General features: G+C 33.4%; 1 protein-coding gene across 1 annotated transcript in view; it reads right to left on the bottom strand.

Moving 5' to 3' along the window:
• The window catches only part of LRRK2 (leucine rich repeat kinase 2), a 139,801-nt gene that overhangs the window by 67,003 nt on the left and 47,503 nt on the right, over positions 1-25,295 (bottom strand). Inside the window, exons 19-27 of the mRNA XM_038577307.1 lie at positions 21,701-21,959; positions 18,150-18,338; positions 10,877-10,995; positions 10,380-10,449; positions 9,670-9,887; positions 6,587-6,837; positions 6,161-6,309; positions 2,431-2,524; positions 173-359 (exon numbers count right to left, since the gene is read on the bottom strand). Coding sequence (XP_038433235.1) covers positions 173-359; positions 2,431-2,524; positions 6,161-6,309; positions 6,587-6,837; positions 9,670-9,887; positions 10,380-10,449; positions 10,877-10,995; positions 18,150-18,338; positions 21,701-21,959 — 1,536 coding nt within the window. The remainder of the gene's footprint in view (positions 1-172; positions 360-2,430; positions 2,525-6,160; positions 6,310-6,586; positions 6,838-9,669; positions 9,888-10,379; positions 10,450-10,876; positions 10,996-18,149; positions 18,339-21,700; positions 21,960-25,295) is intronic.

Raw genomic sequence — 25,295 nt, 5'->3', positions numbered from 1 at the left:
GAAGTTAATTTATGCTAATATGCCCATTTATTTCAGGGTATGACTAGATCTTATCCAAAGGTAAGAAATATCAAATAACAGATTTCAAAAATGATAATTTGTGATATTTTCAAATCACAAAGGCACATTTTTAAATTAGCAGTCATTTTAAACAAATAAGATGACCTCTTACCTCCTTCAGTTTATTATGAGAAAGATGTAGTTTCTCTACTCTTGACCACACATAAGCTTTTTCACTCAAGTCCAAGATGCTGATCTGATTAAAACTGAACAAGAGTTCCCTTAAGTTCAAAGATTTCCAGTGTGCAGGACTCGGTAGATACTCAATTTCATTGCTGCTCATATCTAAGGATCGCAAGCTAAAACAATATAATGTCAAGATAAAAACCAAATGAGTGTTTCCAAAATACATAAAATAACATAGGAAATTCTCACCCTAGTGAGACACAACTTTAAAACTAACATTATTTATATTTTAATTATGCATGTGTGTTTCTGTGTATAGATAGATAATGGCTAGAAAAAAAGCATGTCTCATTAGGAACAACATTTAAATGAATAAGAACCATTAAAAACTAAATTGAAGCCTAATTTCCTTCGTTCAGAAACATAATAAAATACCAATCTTAGAATGAAAGACTGTTTACCAATGTTTATGATGCATGAGAAATCTTAATTAACAAATGCAAAAATAGTCATTTCTATACAAGATTCATAAATATGTCTTCTATAGAAGAGTTACAAATATGTAGTCCCCCCCCTTCTCAATTTTTATCATTACTGGGAGTATTCTTCAGAGGCTGTGTCCTAGAGCTAATTAATAATGTGCATGGGCATAACCTTTTACCAGCTTGTCTCAGTGTGATAAATATCACAACACTGAACATGATGTCTTGCATACAGTAGGCTCTCAATGCAAATTGGTTGCTTTCATGCAGGAATACACAACCCAAAGTTTGCAGGAAACAGCAGAAAAACATACATATCACACATAAGTGTATGTATGCAGGAAGAATAAAGATAGTAAATGCGATATATTTGACAATTAAAGGTTGCCTGAACTTTTACAATTATATGCCGACCCTTTTCATCCAGCATATTTGAACCATGATGAATTAGTTCTAACTAAACTCACAGAGTTGTACCTGCTAGACCAAGATTCAGGTCTGCACAACATTCGTGCTCTTATTTTAAAATGACACTGGATTTTGCCCTACATATTTCATAAAGATGCATCAAAATAATAAAATTAATTGGACTGTATTAGAGATAAGATGTGTATGTCTAATAAACAATGCAATTTAGATAAAGGCAAGAATCAACAGGCTGTTCAAAAGAAGTACCTTTTAGCCTCAGTGGGGACTTAAGCTGTCCAACTGCATATTCTTTTGTTTTACAACAAAAGATGTCTGAAAGACGTTGTCTAAAAATATAGAGTAACTGAGGCCTAAATAATATTTTTACTTATCTGGGAACAGACCTTTATGGCATGTCTCTCCTAATCAGCTTTCATAAATATTTGACTTTCAAACACATTTTAAGGAATATATTCTAAAAGTGCCTATAGGAATAAGTTGAGAGTGTAAAATTGAGTCACCAGTGTTTAAGAACTATGATTTAGACAGATTACTTCATCTCTTTAATAAAATAATGTTCTCATTATAAAGTGGAGATAGTAATAGTTTTATTAGGAAGATTAAAAACATGATCCACCAGTGATCAGTTAAAACAGTGTCTGATGCATTCTAAAGCTAGATTGAAATTAACTATTATATGCCTGTTTGACATCTTCTATGGCTAGATTATAACTATTATTTGCCTATATATGCATATATTTGCACATATATACTTACGGATTTGGTTTATAATGTATAACCCATTTAGAATGATATTTAAGATGACATATTTGATATCTAATTAATGCCTAAATTTGTAGTTAACAGGAAGCTTTCATTTTTAATGAAATCAACCAGAAATATCCTCAAATACTTGGACCCATACAAATTTTCCTAATCTCTACCAAAAACATCTTTCAAACATAAGTATAATTTCAAGTTAATAATATCCTAGCAGCACATTCACCTCTGAGAGCAAGTAAAATTTAAAAGTTAAAGTAATAGCCACTATAATCTCAATTGTCTACAACAGTAAAACAGTTTAGTAACCTTAAATTATTTCAGCACAATAGTACCCTAAATTAATATAAAAGTTAAAAAGTCCAAGCAACAACTTGGATCTTTTGTCTAGTAAAAATAAAACATTCATAGATTTAAGGACATTAAACTGAGTAGCTTTAGAAATCAATTACCAAAAAAAAAAAAAAGAAATTAATTACAAATTATAAATCAACTGATATGCCTAAATCAAAACCAAGTTTCTGAAAGTTTTGTTCCAGTTCGTGTGGTTTTGAAATTAAAATAATAAACTTACTGTGGAAGATTTAAAATTGCTTCTGGAACACATGTAAATCTGTTTTGAGATAATTTTAGGCTTGTCAGAGAAGAAGGCAAAAAAGGCATAGCAGCTAAAAGAAAATAAAAGGGACATTTTAATCATTTTAACTAGATTTCCATAGGAATTGACAATAAGAACGGTTACCAATGACCTGTCAATTTAATTTCTATCTGCATCCTGACAATTAAAAAAAAAGTCTACTTTTAAGATAAGGTAATTCCCTAACTCCTAACACTAAACATCAAAACAATATACCATACTTATAAGAATATTTTCATCTGAAAGCTAAACAACTGTCCAAACATAAGTTCATCTGTCTAACATCTGTACAAAAGTAAAAATTATTAGAATATTCCTTCTAAATTGCATACGATATTATCATTATGTGTACATACATAATTAATGGACTAATCCATAGATTAATTCATATTACTCTTAAGCAAGTATAACAAAACACTTTGAATACTAATATACAATATAATGTAAAGATAAGAATTCTTTATAGTATTGGGGATCCCTGAGTGGCTCAGTGGTTAGTGCCTGCCTTCGGCCCAGGGCGTGATCCTGGAGTCCTGGGATCGAGTCCCACATCAGGCTCCCTGCATGGAGCCTGCTTCTCCCTCTGTCTGTGTCTCTGCCTGTGTGTGTGTGTGTGTGTCTCATGAATAATTAAATAAAATCTTTAAAAAAATAATTCTTTATAGTACCACCTAGTAAAGAGTGTTCTATGGGATACTAATGGATGTTACTTAATAAAAGCATTCTTTGATTATATTATCTTAAGAGACTGAGGAAACGTTAAGTAAAATAAAGTGAAATATCTCAGTGTTCTCAATATTCTCATATACTTAGAGAACTTCCAAAAAGGAAATACAGTATGAAGTACCTCCAGGGAAAAAAATTCTGTGGAACACAATTTGGAAACTGAGCAAATCATTCAGCCTGTTTTTCATCCATAAAATAGTGCAGCTAGAACAATAGAACTCTGTAACTCCTTAGAGATCTAAAAATCTATGGTTCTATGAAAGTGGCTTGAGAATTTATTTCTTAGTATTTTAAAGGTTAAAAATACAGGTTATGCTTTCTTTAGAAAAATCTTCAAGGGTCAAAGTATTCCAAGACCCTGCTACAAGCTCTTTTTCCTGAGAGACAAAAAGGAACATGCCATTATTTTTTACCTATATCTGAAAAGTATTTGTGGCAAAATAAATGATTCTCCCTTAAGAATTAGGAAGTTTAGGAGCCTCGGTGTCCATCGAAAGATGAATTGATAAAGATGTGGTTTATGTATACAATGGAATATTACTCAGCCATTAGAAACAACAAAACCCACCATTTGATTCAACGTGGATGGAACTGGAGGGGATTATGCTGAGTGAAGTAAGTCAATCCGAGAAGGACAAACATTATATGTTCTCATTCATTTGGGGAATATAAATAATAGTGAAAGGAAATATAAGGGAAGGGAGAAGAAATGTGTGGGAAATATCAGAAAGGGAGACAGAACATAAAGACTCCTAACTCTGGGAAACGAACTAGGGGTGGTGGAAGGGGAGGAGGGCGGGGGGGTGGGGGTGAGTGAGTGACGGGCACTGAGGGGGACACTTGACGGGATGAGCACTGGGTGTTATTCTGTATGTTGGTAAATTGAACACCAATAAAAAATAAATTTATTATTAAAAAAAAGAATTAGGAAGTTTAGATGGCATATGGAAAAGACTCGTGAATTCAAAGAACTGAAATTGCATTTCACATAGGTTTATTTGTAATGGTTGTAGTCCCACTCAGGTATCACCTCCCTAAAGCATCTTTCCAGATGTAAGACCACTTCTAAAACTATAACAGTTGTGAAGCGCAAAGCAAACAGATTTTTGAACTTAGCTATATTCGAGCTTTCACAACTAGTTAATTAATTCAATGCTTCTAAATATGTCACACGAAAATCTCAGGGCTTCCATTTCCCCAGTTAAGCAGACATCATACCTGTCCTACCCTACAGGATTGTTGTGAGATAGCTAAGATGACATTAACCAAGTCTCAGGGTCCTTGAGATGCGCCTCTTTCCAGACCTAACTTGAGTATCACAGACACAGAGACACTTCCCTGTCTCCACAGTCTAGATGAGATCCCCCCTGAGGTAGCAGCCTCAACTTTTCCTCAGCATTTTAGCTTATTTATTGAATGCCCATCTTCTGAACCTATTTATTCTTTTAAGGACACAGACTGGGTTTACTTTGCTCACTAGGAGGGAACCCCTCTATTCCCAGTTTTCAGATTCATGGTAGGAACATGGTCAATATTCAGGAGGCCTAGAGGAAAAGAGGAAGGGGAAAATATTATGCAAGCTAGCATAGCTTTTATCATTACTAGCTACTGAAAGTTCTGGCAAAATAAAATCTTTTAGAATAAATCAAATTGTATTCTGTTTTTAGCAGTATTAAAAATTACTTTTTTAATACTGTCACTTTAGAATAGTTACATGGATGGCAAAGTGCATGCAGCCTCCTTTATTTTCTTAAGGAAGATAAAATATAGGGAGTTCCCATTTATTCCCATAAACTTGTCCCTTAATATGAGAATGTTCAGGTAGACTACAAATAAACTTAATTCTCTGTTATCTCACATGCTAAGAGAACATTGAATATTCCCCAACTTTTAATAAAAGTGATGATCAAAAGTGATGATGTAATATTCTGCAGAGAGCAGGTGCTCAATGAATACACATTAACCCTACTAATTTGAAAACTGTTGACTGGTTAATTTTATTTCTAAAAGAAATAATAATAGTAACTATACTTATAATCCAAACAATTGAGCAAACTTCAGTAGGAAACTCAGTATTCCTGCTTCAGGAATTGCATGCAGTCGTATGAATTTTTAGTTTCACGGACTAAAATGAACCATAGTATAAAGACTATTTGGAGTCCAAGGAACTGTCATTTTAACCTATGAGCACTCTACTATAATGTTTTAATTTGTAATTTTTTTCAGTACTAAAAATTTTAATTTTTTAGTATTAAAATTAAACTTTTTTAAATTAAACTATTTTTAGAGTAGCTTTACGTATACAGAAAAATTGAGCAGAAAGAAGTCCCCATAAACCCCTTTTTTCCTTACCATCATTCCTTCTCTCCACACATTTTTATCCTTATTATCAATAACTTGCATAGCGTGATGTATTTGCTATAATTGATGAGCCAATATTAATACATTATTATTAAATAAAATCCATCATTTACAACAGAGTTCATGCTGTGTTGTACATTCTCTGGGTTTTGACAAATGTATAATGACAGGTATCCACATTACAGCATCATGCAGAATAGTTTCACTGTCCTAAAAATCCCACTCCCCTCCCCATCCCTCTCTCCCTCCCTCTAAACTCCTGATAATCACTGATTGTTTTACTGTCCCCACAGTTTTGTCTTTTCCAAAATGGCATAGAGTTGGAATCATATAGTATGTGGCCTCTTCAGATTGGCTTCTTTCACTTAGCAATACGCATTTAAGTTTCCTTCAATGTCTTCATGGCTTGGTAATACATTTTTTTTTTTAATCACTGACCTGTTAACTTTATATCTGAAACTCCTCCATTAAATTTAAATTGAAATTCCATCTTTAAATCTTCACCTAACATCTCCACATATGACTAATCCTATAATACTCAAAAAGATTATTTAGGAGGAGACTCATACAGAACACTTACCAAGATAATTAATTCTGGCACTGAAACTCTCCACTTTAGGACATGCCTCAAAGAAGTCCTCTGCTAGGGATGTAATGTGGTTTTTACTAAGGTTTAAAATCTTCAGTTCCTTCAGGCTTAAGGGGGAACATATTCCTGGTATCTTATTTCTAGTCATAAGAAACAAAATGAGGATTAATTTCATAAATTCATATGCTTTGAAGAAAAAAACCAGAACAATTTGCCTTCGAAGAGCATCAAAGCAGATTTATTAATTTTAAAATTAGTTGGGAAAATTGATAGAAGTTATAATTTTAATTCCCTCATCCATTTATCATATTACTGTTTAAAACCCACTACCATAAAAATTATGTCAGCATATTTTGTCAATCTTATGAAACTTCAACATAAGGCAACTCTTTTGTATTTAATGAACACCTTTCTTACCCTTCTAAAATGAGCTGTTCCAATTTCTCTACCACATCGCCAAGGTTCTCAGGAAAAGAAGACAGCTGATTATATGACAAGTTAAACTGTTTCAAGGTTGGGCACTTCACTGTAGGATCCAGAACTACTGAGGGGCTGATGTCGTTTCGAGAGACATCAAGGTTGACAATACAATTCATTTTCAACAGGTAAGAGGGAAATGATGCAAATTTATTACTGTGCAAGTCCAAATGTGTCAAACACTTCAGCATCTGGAAAGACAATATTTTAAAATTCTCTAACCATCTGAAAACCTTAAAATTAACTAATATTTCTGCCTTCTGTACCTCTGGTGACTAGAACCATTAAGAATTTTCTGAAAAATTGAAACACAATCCACAAGAGAACTTCAGTATAATGACTGGTCTAACCATCCCTGCTATTAAATGGGTAAAAACCAGGAAAATATAACAGGCAAAATGTCAAAAGCAATTCACAAAAACATGGTTCAGAGTTTAATTCAGTTATTTTGTAAATTATTCTTGCAAAGAATGAAATGAAAACAGAATAAGCCCCAACAAATATTTGAATTCATAATTAAATGGGAATACATTTTTAAAATACTACCTTTTAGAAACAGTTTTACATTTTGATATAAATAAGATTTAACCATAAAAATAGTCATTGTATATATGTTTCATTTTAGAACCTCTTCCTTTTCACGAAACTTTTAGTTTCAAATCTCTATTTTCCATTTTTAAGCAATGGTAATAGGAAATTTTACCATGGTAATTAATAGGAAACTTTGCATTATATGTCAATTTTTTAAATCTTTGGTATGGATTATTGTCAAAGGTTAAAATACCAAAAACAATCTCTTCTCTATGCTCTTCTATATATATCAATGTATTTATCCTCCCAGAAATTCTAAAGAATTTGACATGATTATAAAGTTTATTAGTGAAACTACGCCCCAAAAATTGTTTCAAAATATCTGCCATTGCAAGGGCACATGATGTGATGAGCACTGGTGTTGTATGCAGCTGATGAGTTATTGAAAACTACATCTGAAACTAATGATGTACTACACGTTGGCTAATTGTATTTAAATTTTTAAAAATTTGCCTTTGTTTCTGATCTACTAGATTATCAAGAAGGAAAGATTTTTATATTATTTATTCTCAAATTTATTGAAGAAATTTTCTAGTAGCGGCAGCTACAAGTAGTAATTTTAAAAGTGCTATCTAGTCATGCCAATTTAAAATTTCCTTAAGAGAAGGCTCTGAGCTGGTCTGGTTTTTGAACACCCTAATGCATCTTACCTTGTCATGCTTTTTTTAAGTTATCTTTGTTTTAGCTAGGCTAAATTCTAGTTTTCTTTTACTGACTCTTTAACAAATATTTATTGAAGGTCTACCATGTATCAGTTGTTAATTCCATCATAAATTAATTCAATAATCATCTATTGAGTCTCTACTGTACTTTAGACCTTACTTGGCACTGAGAATAGTCATGAACAAGCCTGAAACAGCTCCTCTTCTCAAGAAGTTAGTAATTTAGTGAAGAGAATATATCTTAGATCAAAATTTATAAATGAATGAGCATTGGGAGAAAAACACTGATGTCATGGAAATATAAATCAGATTAGTAGCCAACCTGGTCTGGAGGCAAGAAAAGAAGGAAAGAAAAGGGTATAGAAATGACATTTAAATTGAGATCCTGGGGTGCCTGGGTGGCTCAGTCAGTTAAGCATCTGCCTTCAGCTCAGGTCATGATCTCAGGGATTGAGCCCCATATCCAGCAACCTGCTCAGCGGGGAGGCTTCTTCTCCCTCTGTCCTGTCACTGCTCATGCTTTCCCTCTCTCTCAAATAAATAAAATCTTTTACAAAATAAAAAAATAAACTGAGACCCTCGTGATTTAGAGGATTTAGTCAGGCAAAGAGAAGGAGGAGAGAGAGAACACATTTTAGACACTGGCGTTACAAGATCACCTTTCTCTCTGTCTCCAAATACATAAACTTTAAGGGAAAAAATTAAATATACTTAAAAACAGACAATACTGCTTTAAAGTCTCAAAATTATTGTAAATTTTATAGGTGGGAAAAGGAAAAATGCATTTGCAATAAAACTAGTTTTTTTTTTAAAAAAAAAATACTGGTTTTTATAAGGCGTGGTCATCAAACTTTGCAGCTCAAAGAATTTGGTTTAATAATTTAGATATTTGTGTTAAAATTATTTTGTCAGTAAATCTTCTTTGACTTCTGATCCATACTACATAAAAATGATGAACAAAGTCAATATTCAGAGGACAACTCTATCAGTAGATCATTTTATAATTTTTTGAAAATAGGAACTTTGGAGACACCTGAGTGGCTCAGCAGTTGAGTATCTGCCTTCGGCTCAGGGCATGATCCCAGTCTGAGGATCAAGTCCCACATCAGGTTCCCTCCAAGAATCCTGCTTCTCCCTCTATGTCTCTTCCTCTCTCTCTCTCTCTCTCTCTCTCTCTGTGTGTGTGTGTGTGTGTGTGCCTCTCATGAATAAATAAATAAAATATTTAAAAAAGAAAATAGGAACTTTGAGCAAAAAAAGAAATCAACTTTTAAGTTGCATATAATTTTAAAACTCAGTAAGTGCCTTCTGGATAGTTTACTTGAGCCTCTTTATTTTCCAGATGAGGAAATGAAGGCTTAAAGTAGCCAGAGAAAAACATATTGTTAAACACTTGGTGGATGAGCCAGAGCCAGTGCCACCAAACCAGGTCTATTTCTAGTCTACCTCTTTAAACAGTGTAAGTTGTCTTACTAGAATCAAATAACTGAAAGCACGATTAACATACAGCCTTGATACATCCTACCATGTATCATGTATCATTAGGACAGAACCTAGATTCCTTTTTACCAGATCTCCATCCTCAAAGATGTTCCTGAACACCATGCAAACTAAGATAACCACTGTGAAAACCACAAGAAAGGGAAAATTACTGTCCAATGATGCAGACAGAAATAGATCCTTCTTTTTAAAGATTTAATCATTCCAGTTAGATAAAAATGCAAAAACTCTTCAAATATCCTGAGAGTTAAAAGTATAAATTAAATTTACTTCACACAGTTGTTGTGGAAAGCTTGTAAGTGCATTCTGGTGAAGCTCCAGCCTTTCAAGATGCTCCAAATGACCACTTATACAGCATTTCTGGCTTAGGGCATCAATATCTCTTAGTTCATTTGCTGAAAGGTCCAATGATGTAATATATTCTCTCTCAGAAGGCAAGGAAGAAATGCTGTCTGAATGTCTCATATGGGATTGAAGTTTTGATGACCCTTTTGTCAAAAACAAACAATGGAAATATAAGCAAGTAATCTAAGTTCACTTGGTAAATATTTATTGATCACCTACTACTGTCAGGCTCCCTTCAAAGCACTAGATTCAGTAGAAAACCAAACTACAGAGCTTATAGTCCAGTGGCAGAGATGGACAATAAATAAGAAATATTTAATCAAGTGGTATAAGTAGTATTAAAAAACAATAGATCTGGAGAAGGGGATGAAGAGTGGCATTGATGACAGTTATTATTTACATTTTAGAAAAGTAGTAGAAAGAATAAAAAGAGTCAGTCCATAGCATCATAAAAGGTAAAATTTTAAATCTATAACTGTATTTCATTTTTCTATAGTATGTGATATCATTAGGCACATACAACTTGAAGATTATGTAAGATAAAATTGACACTTAGAAAATTTGAACAGAGGAAATTTAATAAACTACTGTATTCTGCTCAAAATACCTATTTATAATTACTTTCAAATACTCACAGAGTGAGTCATCTGAAGACAATATTTTTCTTTTTCGCCTCAAGAAATCTTCATGATCGAAAATGGGTCCCTATTTAAAAAATAGACAAGTATAATAAAATCACTATCATTTTTTGGAGCAAAGAGAATATTTTCTATTCCTTAAGAACCACTGTAAGAAAAAAAAAAAAAAAACCATTGTAAGAGTTCTAGTGAAAGTACTCAGGGCACCAAGCCACTCTATAAGATAGAGACCTAGCCTGGGCTCCATACATGAAACTCTGAAAAGAAAAAAAAAAAGATAAAAATCATTTTTAAGCATACTTAACACAAACACGGTTCATATGGGTTCAAAAAATATATATTTAGAATGGTTTATAATATATACACATATTCTATATATAAAATTTTCATATACTAGGCAATTTCTGCAGCAGTAGCTCCTACCTTTGGCATGATTTCAGTTTTCAAGAGACTATCAGTAACAAAACACAGAACATAATCACAATTTAACTTACCAATGAATTGGAATGCCTTTGCAAATTTGGTGAGCAACGCTGCAAGGCACGATCATGGTAAAATTCTCCTACACTAATTGAATTGGATTTTCTTTTCACAAGAAATGAACCTTCACTTCCTATTTTTAAACAATAAAATAAAGGCAAGTAAGAAATGTTGACTCAGTCATAAGATGTCAGTATCATAAGACAATCATAAAAGGTTAAACATATATTCATTGATGGAAATTGCTCAATTCCCACTGTAACATTTTTAAAATAGAAATAATAAACTATGTTGGCTTTTCATTTTCAAAATTCAGCTACAGTTTTCTTCATAACTATTTATTGAATGGCTGACCTGAACTAGACACTGAATAAATGCTGAATAAAGATAAGCAGGAAAAGCAATCCATGCCTCATACAAGCTCATAGTACAGTAGGAAAAACCCAAGTAAAAAGAGTTATGTGTTATAATAAATACATGTGTGTACAGGAAGCAAAGAAAGTTTATACACAAATCTGGGGTGCCTGGGTGGCTCAGTCAGTTAAGCATCTGCCTTTAGCTCAGGTCATGATCCCAAGGGTCCTGGGATCGAACCCCACATCTGGCTTCCAGCTCAGCAGTGAGTCTGCTTCTCCCTCTCCTTCTACCCCTCCCCCCATTCATGTCTGTGCATGCATGCGTGTTCTCTCTCTCTCTCAAATAAATAAATAAAATCTTTTTTAAAAGTTTATACACAAATCTGATCAATGTCATCCTTTTCTGTTTCTTTGAATTGCTCTTAAAAAATGTTTAAATCTTATTTAAATATTGGAATCACACTAAATTATTTCACATTCAGCAATTTTGAGAATATCTCTATTTAAATTTCATATTATGGGCAGCCCAAGTGGCCCAGCGGTTTAGTGCCGCCTTCAGCCCAGGGTGTGATCCTGGAGACCCAGGATTGAGTCCCATGTCAGGCTCCCTGCATGGAGCCTGTCTCTCCCTCTGCCAGCATCTCTGACACTCTCTCTCTCTCTCTCTCTCTGTGTGTCTCTCATGAATAAATAAATAAAAATCTTTTTTAAATTAATTAATTAATTAATTTCATATTATGTGGTTCCATTTATGGAATGATATTAAAGGAAACAATGAGTTTAGTTGGCAATATTCTGTTGAGAGAAAAGAGAAAGGAACTACTTTTAAAATTATGGATTTTCAAGGAAATACGGATCAATAAATAAATTATACTATTAAGGATAAAAAATTTGGAGACATTATTACAAAATTATGTGATTATAAATTCTACCGCTCCATATCTTACAAGCATAAAGAATTCATTTTAAGAGTCAAAACAAATTATAAAATCTACCTATCCAAACATCAACTTTATAATATTCTACATAATTCTTTTTTTTTTTAATTTTTATTTATTTATGATAGTCATACAGAGAGAGAGAGAGAGAGAGGCAGAGACACAGGCAGAGGGAGAAGCAGGCTCCATGCACCGGGAGCCCGATGTGGGATTCGATCCCGGGTCTCCAGGATCGCGCCCTGGGCCAAAGGCAGGCGCTAAACCGCTGCGCCACCCAGGGATCCCTATTCTACATAATTCTTAAAATTGATACAAACACTTCCCATTTGGTTACTGTTAAAATTTAATTTATCCTATAATTTTAATTATTTTATGCTTAAGCATCTTAAAATATATTTCAGTTTAATTACATTTTTATATCATAACTATTACATTTTCATAATTATTCTACTTTATGTTTATGAAAGTTCTATTATTATATTATTTAGAGAAGCAACAAAGGCATTTTATAATTTTTTATGTCAGCATTTCTAATGTTTTTCTTTATTTAAAAATAGTTAAAGGTGTGCCTGGGTGTTACAGTTAGTTGAGTGTCTGACTCTTGGTTTTGACTCTGGTCCTGATCTCAGAGTCCTGAGATTGAGCCCCATGTCAGGCTCTGCACTAAATATAGAGCCTGCTTAAGATTCTCTCTCTCTCTCTCCCCCTCTCTCTCTTTCTCTCTCTGTCTCTCAAATAAATAAATAAATTAAAAAAAAATTTGAAGAGAATTCTTCTTTCAGACACAATGGAATAACAAACACCAAACTGAGCCTCTCCCCACAAACAACTAGAAATTTGGATGAAATCTTTTAAACAACTGGTTTTAAACACTGGGCAACAAACAGTTTAGGATGGTGAAATCACTGAAAGAAGAGAAACAAATTATTTATGCTTTATGATCACGCTGGCTTCTGGCTTGAAGACAACTTAAGGGCCATAGGCAGAGGCAGGAGGAATTTAAACAAATATCGAGGGCTTTCCTCAAACAAAGAGATGGAGATCAACATTCGTGAAGACTTATTTAGCTGGGAGTTCTGGGGTAGAGTCACGAATAAAGAGCTCCAGTAATTTGCATAGGGGTTTCCAACAGATTTGCACTGTGAGAAATGTAAAAAGAAGTTCTTCAAAAGGAAAGAAATAATACTACAATGATCAATATAAAGGAGTTAAGTCACCAAAAAAATTACCATCCTTAATGTTTGTCCATCTAGTAACAGAGCTCCACAATACACAAAGCATAAAAGGATAGAAGTGAAAGGAGAACTAACAAATCCATGACTAGAATTTCAACATTTCTCTGTCAAAAATAATATGTGAAGAGAAAAATTAGTGAAGATATAAAAGACCTAAAAAATCGTACCAAACTGACTTAATTGACCCAACAACAGCTGAATATATATTCTTTTAAGTTACACATAGAACATTCACCAAAATGGATCATACAGCAATCCACAAAGCAAGTCTCAATAAATTTAAAGACTAGAAATCATTAGAGTAGGTTATCTGAGCACAAGAAAGCTATATTTGAAATCCACAAGAAAAAGTTATTTGGAAAAATATCCAAATAATTGAAAACAAACAACACTTCCAACCCATGAGTCCAAAAAAAAAAAAAAAATCACAAAGGAAATCAGAAAATTTTCAAAACTGAATGTAAATAGAACATATAAAAACTGTGGGATAAAGCTAAAGTGGTGACCAACACTTTATTGGTCTTGAATGTTTATATTATAAAATTTAAAAAAGGTCTAAAAATTAGTGCTCTAAGCTTCTACATTAAGAATCTATAAAAAGAAGAGCCAAATAAAATCAAAATAAGTAAAAAAAGGAAATAAAGATTAAAGCAAAAATCAATAAAAAAGAAAACGGACAAATGACAGTGAAAAATCAATGAAACCAAAACCTGATTCTTTGAAAAGATCAATAAACTTAATAAACTTGAGCTAAAGAAGAAACAAAAGGAAAAACACAAATTACCAATGTCAAGAATTAAAGTATTTTTAGGTCAAGCAGAAATTGTGTTCCGTTGATGGGAGGCTGTATGATTGTAAAAATGTACTGTACTGCAACAGTCTTAATCTGGGAGCCCCTGTTTTATTCATATATGTATCTCTGAAGTTGTGCAAAGTGTCAGAGTATATTATCTGTGGGCTGTACTTTCTAGGCAGGTCTTAAATCTTGTGTTTTTTGGAAAATTTCATTTAATTTTTTGGAGCTCGTTGTGAAAGGATCAAGAAATACAGTATAGCCTTTCTCTATCCATTTAAAATCTGTCCATTTCCTGTTAGTGGAACCATTAACTTGTCACCAAGCAGGCCTCTATTTAAGACAAAATATATGGCCAGCCTGGGTGGCTCAGTGGTTTAGCGCCACCTTTAGCCCAGGGCCTGATCCTGGAGACCTGGGATTGAGTCCCACGTGGGGCTCCTTGCATGGAGCCTGCTTCTCCCTCTGCCTATGTCTCTCCCTCTTTCTCTGCATCTCTCATGAATAAATAAATAAAATCTTTAAGACAAAATATAAAACTACTTGAACTATATGTGCTTAATCCTGATAAAAGATAAAGCTTCTCATGCTAGTTTTTGTTCACCAGCTATAAAACACAGACCTTTATTGACAGCAGGCAAAGAATTTCAGGATTCATATTACAGATAGACAGTAAAGTCATGTAATGTGAAAAGCAGTGTTTGAATATGAAAGAGCTCTCAAGTTGTTTGTGAAGCTAACCTAATTTAAAAATGTACAAATGTTCTTTAAAAAAGGAATTAAAGATCAGGTATCTCTGCAGATCTTATAAAGGTTGACAGGATAGTAAGAGAATTATTATGAATAACATTAAACAAATTTGTCAACTTATGTGAAAAGGAAAAATTCCTTTAAAGTTGCAAATTACAAAAACTGATGCAAGAAGTAATAGAAAATCAAAATAACCATGGAGCTATTAAAATTATTAAATCTATGACTAAAAATAGCCCCCCAAGTAAATTTCCAAACCTACATGGCTTTACTGGTAAAGTCTATCAAATACTTAGAATAATAACAGCTCTCTTACACAGATGTTTTCAGAAAGTAGTGGAGTTGGGAACACTTCCCAACTCATTTAAAGAGACAAGCATTATTCTCAGAATTACAAGGAAACATGAACCTACAGACAATATCCCCATAGATGCAAAATGCTTAACAAAATTTAACAAAATCAAATCCAAAACATATAAAAGGAATTATACACCATAGCCAAGAGAGATTTACCTCACAAATGTAAGTTTGGTTTAACATTAGAAAGTCCATCAATGAAAAAAAAAAAAAGTCCATCAATGTAATTAACATATTAACATAATAAAAGGGGAAAATATGCCCATTTCAACAGATGCAGAAAAGCATTTCTCAATACCCATTAGTAATAAAAAGGCTCAGTAAACAATTACTAGAAAGGAATTTTCTCAATTCGATCAAAGGTACCTATGAAAATAAACTATAGGTAATATCACTTAATGATGAGAGACTGAGTGCTTTCCCTCTAAGTTTGGAAAACAGGGAACAATTCTTACTCTTACCACTTCTATTCAACATAGTACTAGAAGTTCTAGCCAGTGCAATAAGATAAGGAAAAAAGAAAGACATGCAGATTAGAAAGAAAGAAGTAAATCTGTCTTTACCAGCAATTGGCCTTATTGTGAACAATAAGGAAACTTCTTCAGAATCAACAAGAAGCTACTAGAACCATAAGTTTAGCAAGTCCACAAAATTCAACATTAATATACAAAGAAATCAAGTGTATTTCTCTATACCCTCAGTCAACTACTGGAAATTGGAATTCAATACAATATTATTTACAATAGTAGCAAAAAAACATACAATACAAAAAATTGGTGAGAGAACTTTGAATGATAAATAAATGGAAATATATACTACATCTATATGTCAGTAGATTCATACTATTAAGATATCAATTCCCCCAGATTTATTTATAGATTTAATCTACAGACATTATTTATATGTTCATTCTATACTATATAATATTAATAATATATAATTAATATAGTAATTCCAATTAAATGTATGTATTTAATTCTATAAAAACCCCAGCATTAAATTAATTTGTTGCCTCAAATGTATATGGAAATGCAAAAAAAAATTGAAAAAAAAAAAGAAGAATGGTGAGAGCAGTTTTGGAAACAAACACAACACCAGGGGACTTACACTATCTGATTTCAAGACCTACTATTAAGCTAAAGTCATCAAGGCAGTATGACATCAGCATCAAGAGGAAGATATAAATTAACTGCACAGAATAAAGAATGCAGATATAAAAAAAAAAAGAATGCAGATATAGAAATATATGTATATGGTCAATTAAATTGGACAACATGACATTAGTTCAATGAACAAATATAGTATTTTTCAACAAATGATGTTAAAAAGAAACTGGATATCCATATGGGAAAAAAAATAACATCAATCCTTCACTGACACTATACATAAAAATTACTTAAAATGGATTATAGATCTAAATGTAAAAGCTAAGGTGTTAACACTTCTCCAAGGAAACAGGGGAAAAATACTCACAAATCTGGGATAGAAAAATATTTCTTAAATGGAATAGAAAAAATACAAACCATAAAGAAAAAAACTCAAAAAACTGCACTTTATCTACATTTGAAATCTTTGCTCTTTAAAAATTAACATTAATAAAATAAAAAGACAAACTATGATGGGGAGAAAATATTTGTAATTCATATATCCATCAGAGGACTTCTACCTAAACTATATAAAACACTTTGACAATATAAAGAACACTTATTATACAATGATAAAACAACAATTAATAATTAGCAAAAGATTTGAACACTTTACAAAGAAAATATGTGAATGTCCAATAAAAACATGAAAATATTCTCAATATCTGTAGTCATCAGGGAATGAAAATTAAGCCCAAATAAGCTAGGACTATACCTTCCCTAGAACAGCTAAAATTAAAAACAACATCAAGATTATAGTATGACAAGGATGTACAGCAACCACTTTGGAAAACAGATGTAAAAGAAAACATACTATATCATCCTATTCATATAAAACTTAAAAATATACTAGTTTAATTTATAGTGGCATAAAGTGGATCAGTGGTTACCAACAACCAAGAATTGGAGGAATTTGTGAATAGACATAAAGGAGGTTTTTTAGATAATAGAAATGTTGTATAATTTAATAGTGGTGATGACTATATGGATGTATACATTTTTCAAAACTCATGAAAATACATACTTGAAATGGGTATATTTTATTTTATATTAATTATATCTAAATAAATTTGATTTTAAAAAAATACTTAGGCCAGTTTTCAATCATACTATACTAATAAAAAAGCACCTCACCCCATTTTTACCAAACCGTATTGTGTTAAATATGTCAGTCCTAATTATTGTCATTTTATATATTTCCATGTCAATTTTTAAAAATTATTTCAAGAGTTATTTAAATCTTAATATTATTTTAATCATTCTAAAGGTAAAAATTTTTTTTGTTAAGCATTTCCTATATGAGAAGCGCTCTCCTAGACACTTTACATACATTTTTTCTAATTCTTATAAATAATCCTGGAAGGTTGGCAACACTATCTTTAGTAAGGGTGAGGGGCTTACACAAGCCGAAAAAGGATCTTGTCAATGATGAAACATGGAATCCAATTCTAGTGAGTCAGTGTTTTCACTATATTAGTTACCATTCACTGACTATGGTCAGTATCATAACACTTAGGAAATGCAGAGATATATTTTCTTAACAGTCATCGCCTTAACTGGAGTTAGTGAGCATTAACTATTTCCTATAATAAAAACATTTTTCCTCAAATTTTGCAAATACATTAAATTAGGGTTTTATCTTAGTTTCTATTGGTCAGTGCCAGAGTGTAAATGTTTTAAAACATAAAGCGAATATTTCTTTATAATAAATACCTTCACTATCCAGGTCATCACTTTGACCAAACACACTGTCCACGTAAGAGTCTGGAATGAAGGTCCATTCATCCAATTTATCAAGTACTTCTTCAGGAAAATTTCCATTGCTGCCTGAGGCTGCCCCTCCTTCCACAGTACTTTTCATCTGATATCTGAGCACCATTCTTGCTAGGGTGGATCCTATATCTACAATAAAAAGATATACCAGCAACTTAGAAATCAAGAAACATAAACATAGATCATACTAAAGTCCCTTATGTATCCTCATACTTCTAGAGAATTTTTTAGGCTTATTTCTCTTTAAAAAAATCAATTTATTTATTTCAGAGAGAGCACGAGGAGGGAGGGGCAAACAGAAAGAATCTCAAGCAGACTTCCCACTGAGCATGGAGCCTGACATAGAGCTTGATCCCAAGACCCTGAGATTATAACCTGAGCTGAAATCCAGTCAGATTCTTAATTATGCCACCAAGTGCCCCTATCTTATTTCTAAAGTCACTTTATAATCATGATATTTCATAAGAAGCAGGCAGTGAGTTTAATATTTTTAGAAATCATAAAAATTTACTCAAAACTTTGGAATGGGCGACAAAACTGAATATTTATGAAATTAACTTGACCCAATAAAGAACCTGGGCTTTGAAACCAAACCCATCTTTGCTCAAATAACTATGCAAGTTACAAAGACCCCCTGAGTGCCAGTATCTTCACTTGGGAAGTGAAGACAACAACGTAGGGTTATGAATAAAGATTAAAGGAAATGATGAATATAAAATATGTAGCACAATGCTTAGAGTATAGAATATGCTCAATAAATGATACTCTTGTTCATAACCTATTTGCTAAGTGATTCATTCGACTGGGAAATTTGGTGAAATTTGAAAGTTAATATCCTTCTATTCTATTATATTTTACCTTATCTTCTATTATGAAGAAATAAGTTCACAGAGTCCTCATTATGCTACATATAGTCCGGAAAATTTCTTCAAAAACATGCGTATGTGACTCAGTCAAGCAGTACCTGAATATTTTTTAAAGCTATGAATCCAAAATGTTCTTTACTCAGAAGAACTGCCAATATAATTATGGCCATGCTCTCCAATCAATCAAATGACATTACTGTATTTTTTCTAATACAGTAGATTTAGCAAAGGTAAAAAAATGTCATGCAGAACAAAGAGAATCCAGTGAATGGTAAATCTCCCTTCATCCTTCTGCAGGGAGCCTACAATCTCTTTCTATCAGAACTTAGAGATTCAAGGGCACCTGGGTGGCTCAGTTGGTTAAGCATCTGCCTTCGGCTCAAGTCATGATCCCAGAGTGCTGGGATCGAGCCCCACATCAGGCTCCCTGCTCATTGGGGAGCCTGCTTCTCCATCTCCCTCTGCCTGCTGCTCCCTCTGCTTGTGCGTGTGCGCTCTCTCTCTCTCTCTCTGTCAAATAAATAAATAAAATTTTTAAAAAAATAACTCAGAGATTCAAGTAAGCAGGCTGTTGGCAGGAGACTGCTTGAAGTAATGGAATGTGGGATCTAATCATAATTCATTAATTTCTAAAGTCCACAGAGGCAACCAGGGCATGAATTTCTGGAGCTTTATTTCTGGCATAGTCATTTCATACTCAAACATTTATGACTACCATATCTCAACTGTGCTCTCACCAACATCAGTATACTAAAAACGCTGTTCTTTGCTTTATTTATTTTCTTTACTTAATAATGCACTGTACATCTGAACATTTGGATTTGCTCAATGTTTTCTTCCCTCAATGATTGCAAAGCATTCTACAGCATGAATGCACCATGATTGATTCAAATAGTTCCTTTTGAAGAATACTTAGGATTTTTTCCCACAATTTCTTATTACAAACAATATTTTAATGTACATCCTTGCACGTGACTTTTGTGTACAGTAAGAATGCCTGTATCATAGATTTCTATCAATAGATAACTGGGCAAAAAAGTATGGATGTGGATTTAAAATATTAATGCCAGATTGTCCTCAAAAGAGGATAATTTAAGTTCATATGAATAATGTGTGAAATGCCTGTTTCCACATACGCTCATCAACATAATTTATTATCAAATTTTTATTGTTGCCAATCTTATAAATATTTAATTAGCATCTACTATGTGCAAAGTACTAGCATAAATGCTATAGTTACAACAGACAAAACTGACATTGACTTTGTGATGCATATAATCTATCAAAAGGTAGATTATAAAAAGAAAAAAGGCAGTTATATAATGTGATAAGTGCTGGTGCAGGTAAGAAATAAGATGCTACAGAGCATGTAGGAAGATCTTCCACCCAGACTTCACATGAGCAGGAATGTTTTCTTATAAAAAGTTAGATGGTGTTGAAGCAAAAAGAATGAAGAGACAGACAAGTAAGAATCTATGACACATTTAAGAAACTCGGGAAATTCTGATGGAATCTTTTAGAGCCCACCAGAATGTTGGAGACCTGGAATTTGAGGAGGCACCAATAGGCATGGATAGATACTTTCCTCCAGCAGCATTCAGCTACCCTGGTGAAGAAGAGGAAAAAAGCATCCTGCTGGAATGAACAAGAATAGGATTTTGCCAGGTAAATGCACCAGAAAAATGACAGTAAAGCAAACATGTTATTAACAAGACAGTCCTAAAGGTGAAGAGTCATGGAGTATGATCACTGTGGAAAAGGAAGTGGGAATGAGGATAAGTTATCAAAGGGAAAGCAGGCATCTCAAGTTTTAAAAACACATAATATGAGTGAATGACATCTGAAATGACAGAAATATAAATGGAGGATGATGCTAATTTGTCATCAGTATACTTAAGATATACTAATTTGAGGGCAGCCCAGATGGATCAGCGGTTTAGCGCCACCTTCAGCCCAGGCCTGATCCTGGAGACCCAGGATCTAGTCCCATGTCAGGCTCCCTGCATGGAGCCTGCTTCTCCCTCTGCCTGTGTCTCTGCCTCTCTCTCTCTCTCTCTCATGAATAAATAAAATCTTTTTAAAAAAAATATATACTAATTTGAAAATATAAAGAAAATACGGCCTTAATTGAAATACTAAAAAAACTGAAAACTAAATATGTTAACATGAAAATGCAAAGTATATGTGTGTATATGTTTCTGTGTATACATTTTAATGCATGTGTATATGTAAGCATATAAAAAATCTAGTAAGAAAATCTACATTGATTTTCTACCAATAAGGGATAAAACACTCTACTGTTAATTTCTTCCTTATGGTTTTTGTGTGTTTTCCTATTCTTAAAATGAGCGTGGATTACTTTTATAATAAAAAATAAAATAATTTTTCTTTAAAAAGCAAGTGGTCAGAATGATTCCATTGTAAAATATGTATTTTTTAGGGCATAAAGAATTAAATATAATATTGCTTTCAAGCATTTCATGACAAAAAAAATTGATATCCAAACCTTCTCAATATTTTTGGCTTAAGTTGCACAAAACTGAAATAAACCCAATGAAAAGATGAGTGACATAAAAAATACTGATAAAAACAAGACTTGAACAAAATATTCCTGCTAATACTCACTTGTTTCTTTTCTTAAATTAGATGTCTTATCCGGAAATAAAGGACCAAGCCACGAAGGTTCAATTTTTCCTATACAAAATCCTCCAAGGCAAATGCTATTATTGGCCAGATCCAGGGCAAGTCTCCTTAAGAGTAAGCTGATGATTTGGCTGTCACCTTTTCCAATGCTTATTGTCAAGGCTTTCCGAACATCTTGTTCACGGGAACCACCATTCAATAACAGTTCCACCAATTTGGGACTGCTCGCTTTCTCACATACCTATTAAACAAAAAGGGAAGATAAATGTATTAAAGGCCTGTATTTCTTCCTTTTGGTAGACTAGTAAATTGAATTTCATGTGATTTTTCTCTATACCCTTAAATTTAGATAGAAATAAAATAAGGCAAAACTCATCCTTGAAATATATTACGAAAATAAAATAAGATTAGTGCCACAAATATCAGAGTAATTAGCCAAATAATCTGCCTTGTGAGAATTAGTTACCATGAGAAAGGCAACAGGATATGGATAAAAAGCTCATAACACATGAAGTCAGAAGACCTAAGTCTCCACTGATGATACACACTGCTTATACTTTCTGGGCTTCTGTTTGCTCCTTGGAGAACATCTGGGAAACTAGTACCATACACAGTAAAGACTACTGCCCTGCCTTCATTCATGATATAGGATAACCAAATGAGAATATAAACATTACAAAACTTGTTAATGCCACATGCAAAGGACAGTCATCTCTCATTTCTGGTTTTCAGGACAAGAATCTGAATTTCCACAAAGAAATTTCTTGTCTCTCAGTTTTCTACCTTCCTCTAAATACTTTTTCAGAGCATGTGCTCAAGACAAGTTAGTATGCTAGGTGCTACAAAAACTACAGGAGCAGAGGGAAGACTTAGCAAACTGTAGCGTACTAGGTTATGCAGGAACAGCTTCTTAAAGATGAAGGAATATGATGCTCTATCAACTAGAAGGTCAAAGTAACAGATAATAGAAATAGTATATGTCAAGTACTGTAAAGTCTGTATACACTTGATTTCTAATCCTTATTAAAAATTTATCCCATAAGACGCCTGGGTGGCTCAGCTGTTGAGCGTCTGCCTTTGGCTCAGGGAGTGATCCTGGAGTGCCAGAATCAAGTCCCACATCTGGCTTCCTGCATGGACCCTGCTTCTTCCTCTGCCTATGTCTCTGCCTCTCCCTCTCAGTCTCTGTCTCAACTAAGCAAATAAATAAAATCTTTTAAAGAAAAAAATTTATCCCATAAAACCTATTATCCCCATTTTAGAGATGAATATTTAGAAAAGATATATGATTTGTCCAAACCCTTAGAGACAGTCAACAAGAGACTTGGATTTGAAGTCAAATCTGCTCGCTCCAAAAACCCTGTGCTCCTTTCACTACCCAAAATTAAGGATTAACAAAAGAAAAGAAAAGAGAAAAGAAAACAAAAGAAAAAGAGAAGAAGACCCTAAGATCCAAGGTACCAGATCAGGGGGAAGAGATTAGGGGAAATTCCTGAATTCTCTAGAGTTAAAGTATGTTCAAAGGAGTTGAGGGGACCATTGTGTGGTTTGATGGTACCAGCTTAATGCCTGCCAGCCTCCAGGTTACCCACCTGTAACCCATTCTCCTCAGAACCATTACAGTACCTTTCTCCTTTAGAAATAATCAAGTCACTGTCCTGTTCAAAAATCTTCTAAACCCCTCTGCTCCAAGTTATTCCCTCAAACACAACATGCAATTTTAAGCCTCAGAACTTTCTAGTTCGTATACTGTTTCTATTGCCCTAAATATCTAATTCTGCTCTTCATCTAGCAAAAAGATGTTCATTCTTGAAGGAACAGGTTTATAATCTCTTGCACAGTAAGTCCATGCTACCGAGCTCCCAACCAACACACATTCTTCCTCCTCCAGGCTCCCATCACCTTTGTTTATCATAGCACTCAGCACACTAAACCAAACATATCTATCTGTTTTAAAACTAGAATGAAAGGCTCGGATGCTATTTTAATTCCATTTGTACCTCTGTAGCCTAGTATAATACCTAGGAAATATATTTAATTTAATTAGCAAATTACTAAAATCCTCTTTAAAAGCCCACAGAAAATTTAAAAGGAAGGATAGGAGGGGAAAAAACGAGAGAGAGGGACAGAGGGAAGGACAAAGGAGCCAAAAGACTCAACCACAAATGCCTTCTCTGTAGCCCAGCAAATTTTTATGTCTAAGTTGGCACTTACTACCTACCTTTTTTTTTTAAATTTTTTTTTTAATTTTTATTTATTTATGATAGTCACAGAGAGAGAGAGAGAGAGGCAGAGACAGGCAGAGGGAGAAGCAGGCTCCATGCACCGGGAGCCTGATGTGGGATTCAATCCGGGGTCTCCAGGATCGCGCCCTGGGCCAAAGGCAGGCGCCAAACCGCTGCGCCACCCAGGGATCCCACTACCTACCTTATATTAAGATAATTTATGTTTTATCCTCTCTCTTCCCTCAATACACACTTAGAAAGAAACCATCCTGAAATAGGAAACCCTTTATATGTTCTTTACTACTTATTTAACACTGTGCTCTCCACCTAGAAGTTGCTCAAACATTTTTATAGAGTATTTTCCTTGAGGACTCAAAAGATCCAAGCTTACTTTTGGTATATGGTGCCATAAGGAGACAGATATGTAAGAAATTGCATCAGACAAAAGAAAAAATTATGAAAGTAATTTCAACTTCATGAGAAGAAAAAAATACTGCTCAGAAATAAGTTTTACATTCAAATAATGGCAAATAATTCAAAATGCAAAGATTATCAAAAGTATAATTTGCTATCTTTTACAATCCTTTCTCTCATATTCAAATTTATAAATAATGCAGCATACAATGAAAACCAAATATTTCATACTAGCCTTTGATAATGAATGAACAACTCCCCTTCCTCCCCTTACTACCACCACCATACCATGAATCTATGGTGTAGACAAGGGATTAAAGCAGGCATTTGGGAGGCAGATTTTCTATTACCTACCAGGAGAGTGTCCTTAGGCAAGTTGCATAATCTTTCTGTGCCTCAATTCCTTGCCTGTAAAATGGGAATAATACTAGAACCCATTCCTAAGGTTGTTGTAAGGATTAAATTGAATAAAGGACTCAGAGTATTGCCCAGGTGGTAATGAACACCACAACAGTGTTTGTTATCAGTTTTATTCAGACTTCATCATAGTTGCTCTTCCCGCCATTTGATGATTTTCATCTTTGGATCTCATTTCACGCATTTTCATGCCCAGTATCAATCTTTCAAACTCTTCTATAGGAATAATTAAATTCTCCTCAGAAAACCTAACAGAGTTAGCTCCACCTTTGCTCCAAACAGATCTTAATTATACAGCACTAGTCACAAATAGTGTTGACTACCTTATTTTATACTAGTATAAAACAACACATGTTCAATCTATCCACAAAATTTAATCAATATTTATTATTCCTTAGATGTAAATAATGTTCTGGCAACTAAGATAAATTCTGTAAATTTAATATACCCATGGATGTAAAGATCTGATTTTGTTTAAAAAGATATAAATAAGTGCACTAAGTCCAAAAGACTGTGGGAAG

Source organism: Canis lupus, chromosome 27 (assembly GCF_011100685.1).
Source record: "Canis lupus familiaris isolate Mischka breed German Shepherd chromosome 27, alternate assembly UU_Cfam_GSD_1.0, whole genome shotgun sequence".
Lineage (NCBI taxonomy): Eukaryota > Metazoa > Chordata > Mammalia > Carnivora > Canidae > Canis > Canis lupus.
This window is presented reverse-complemented; position numbering and strand designations above follow the sequence as displayed.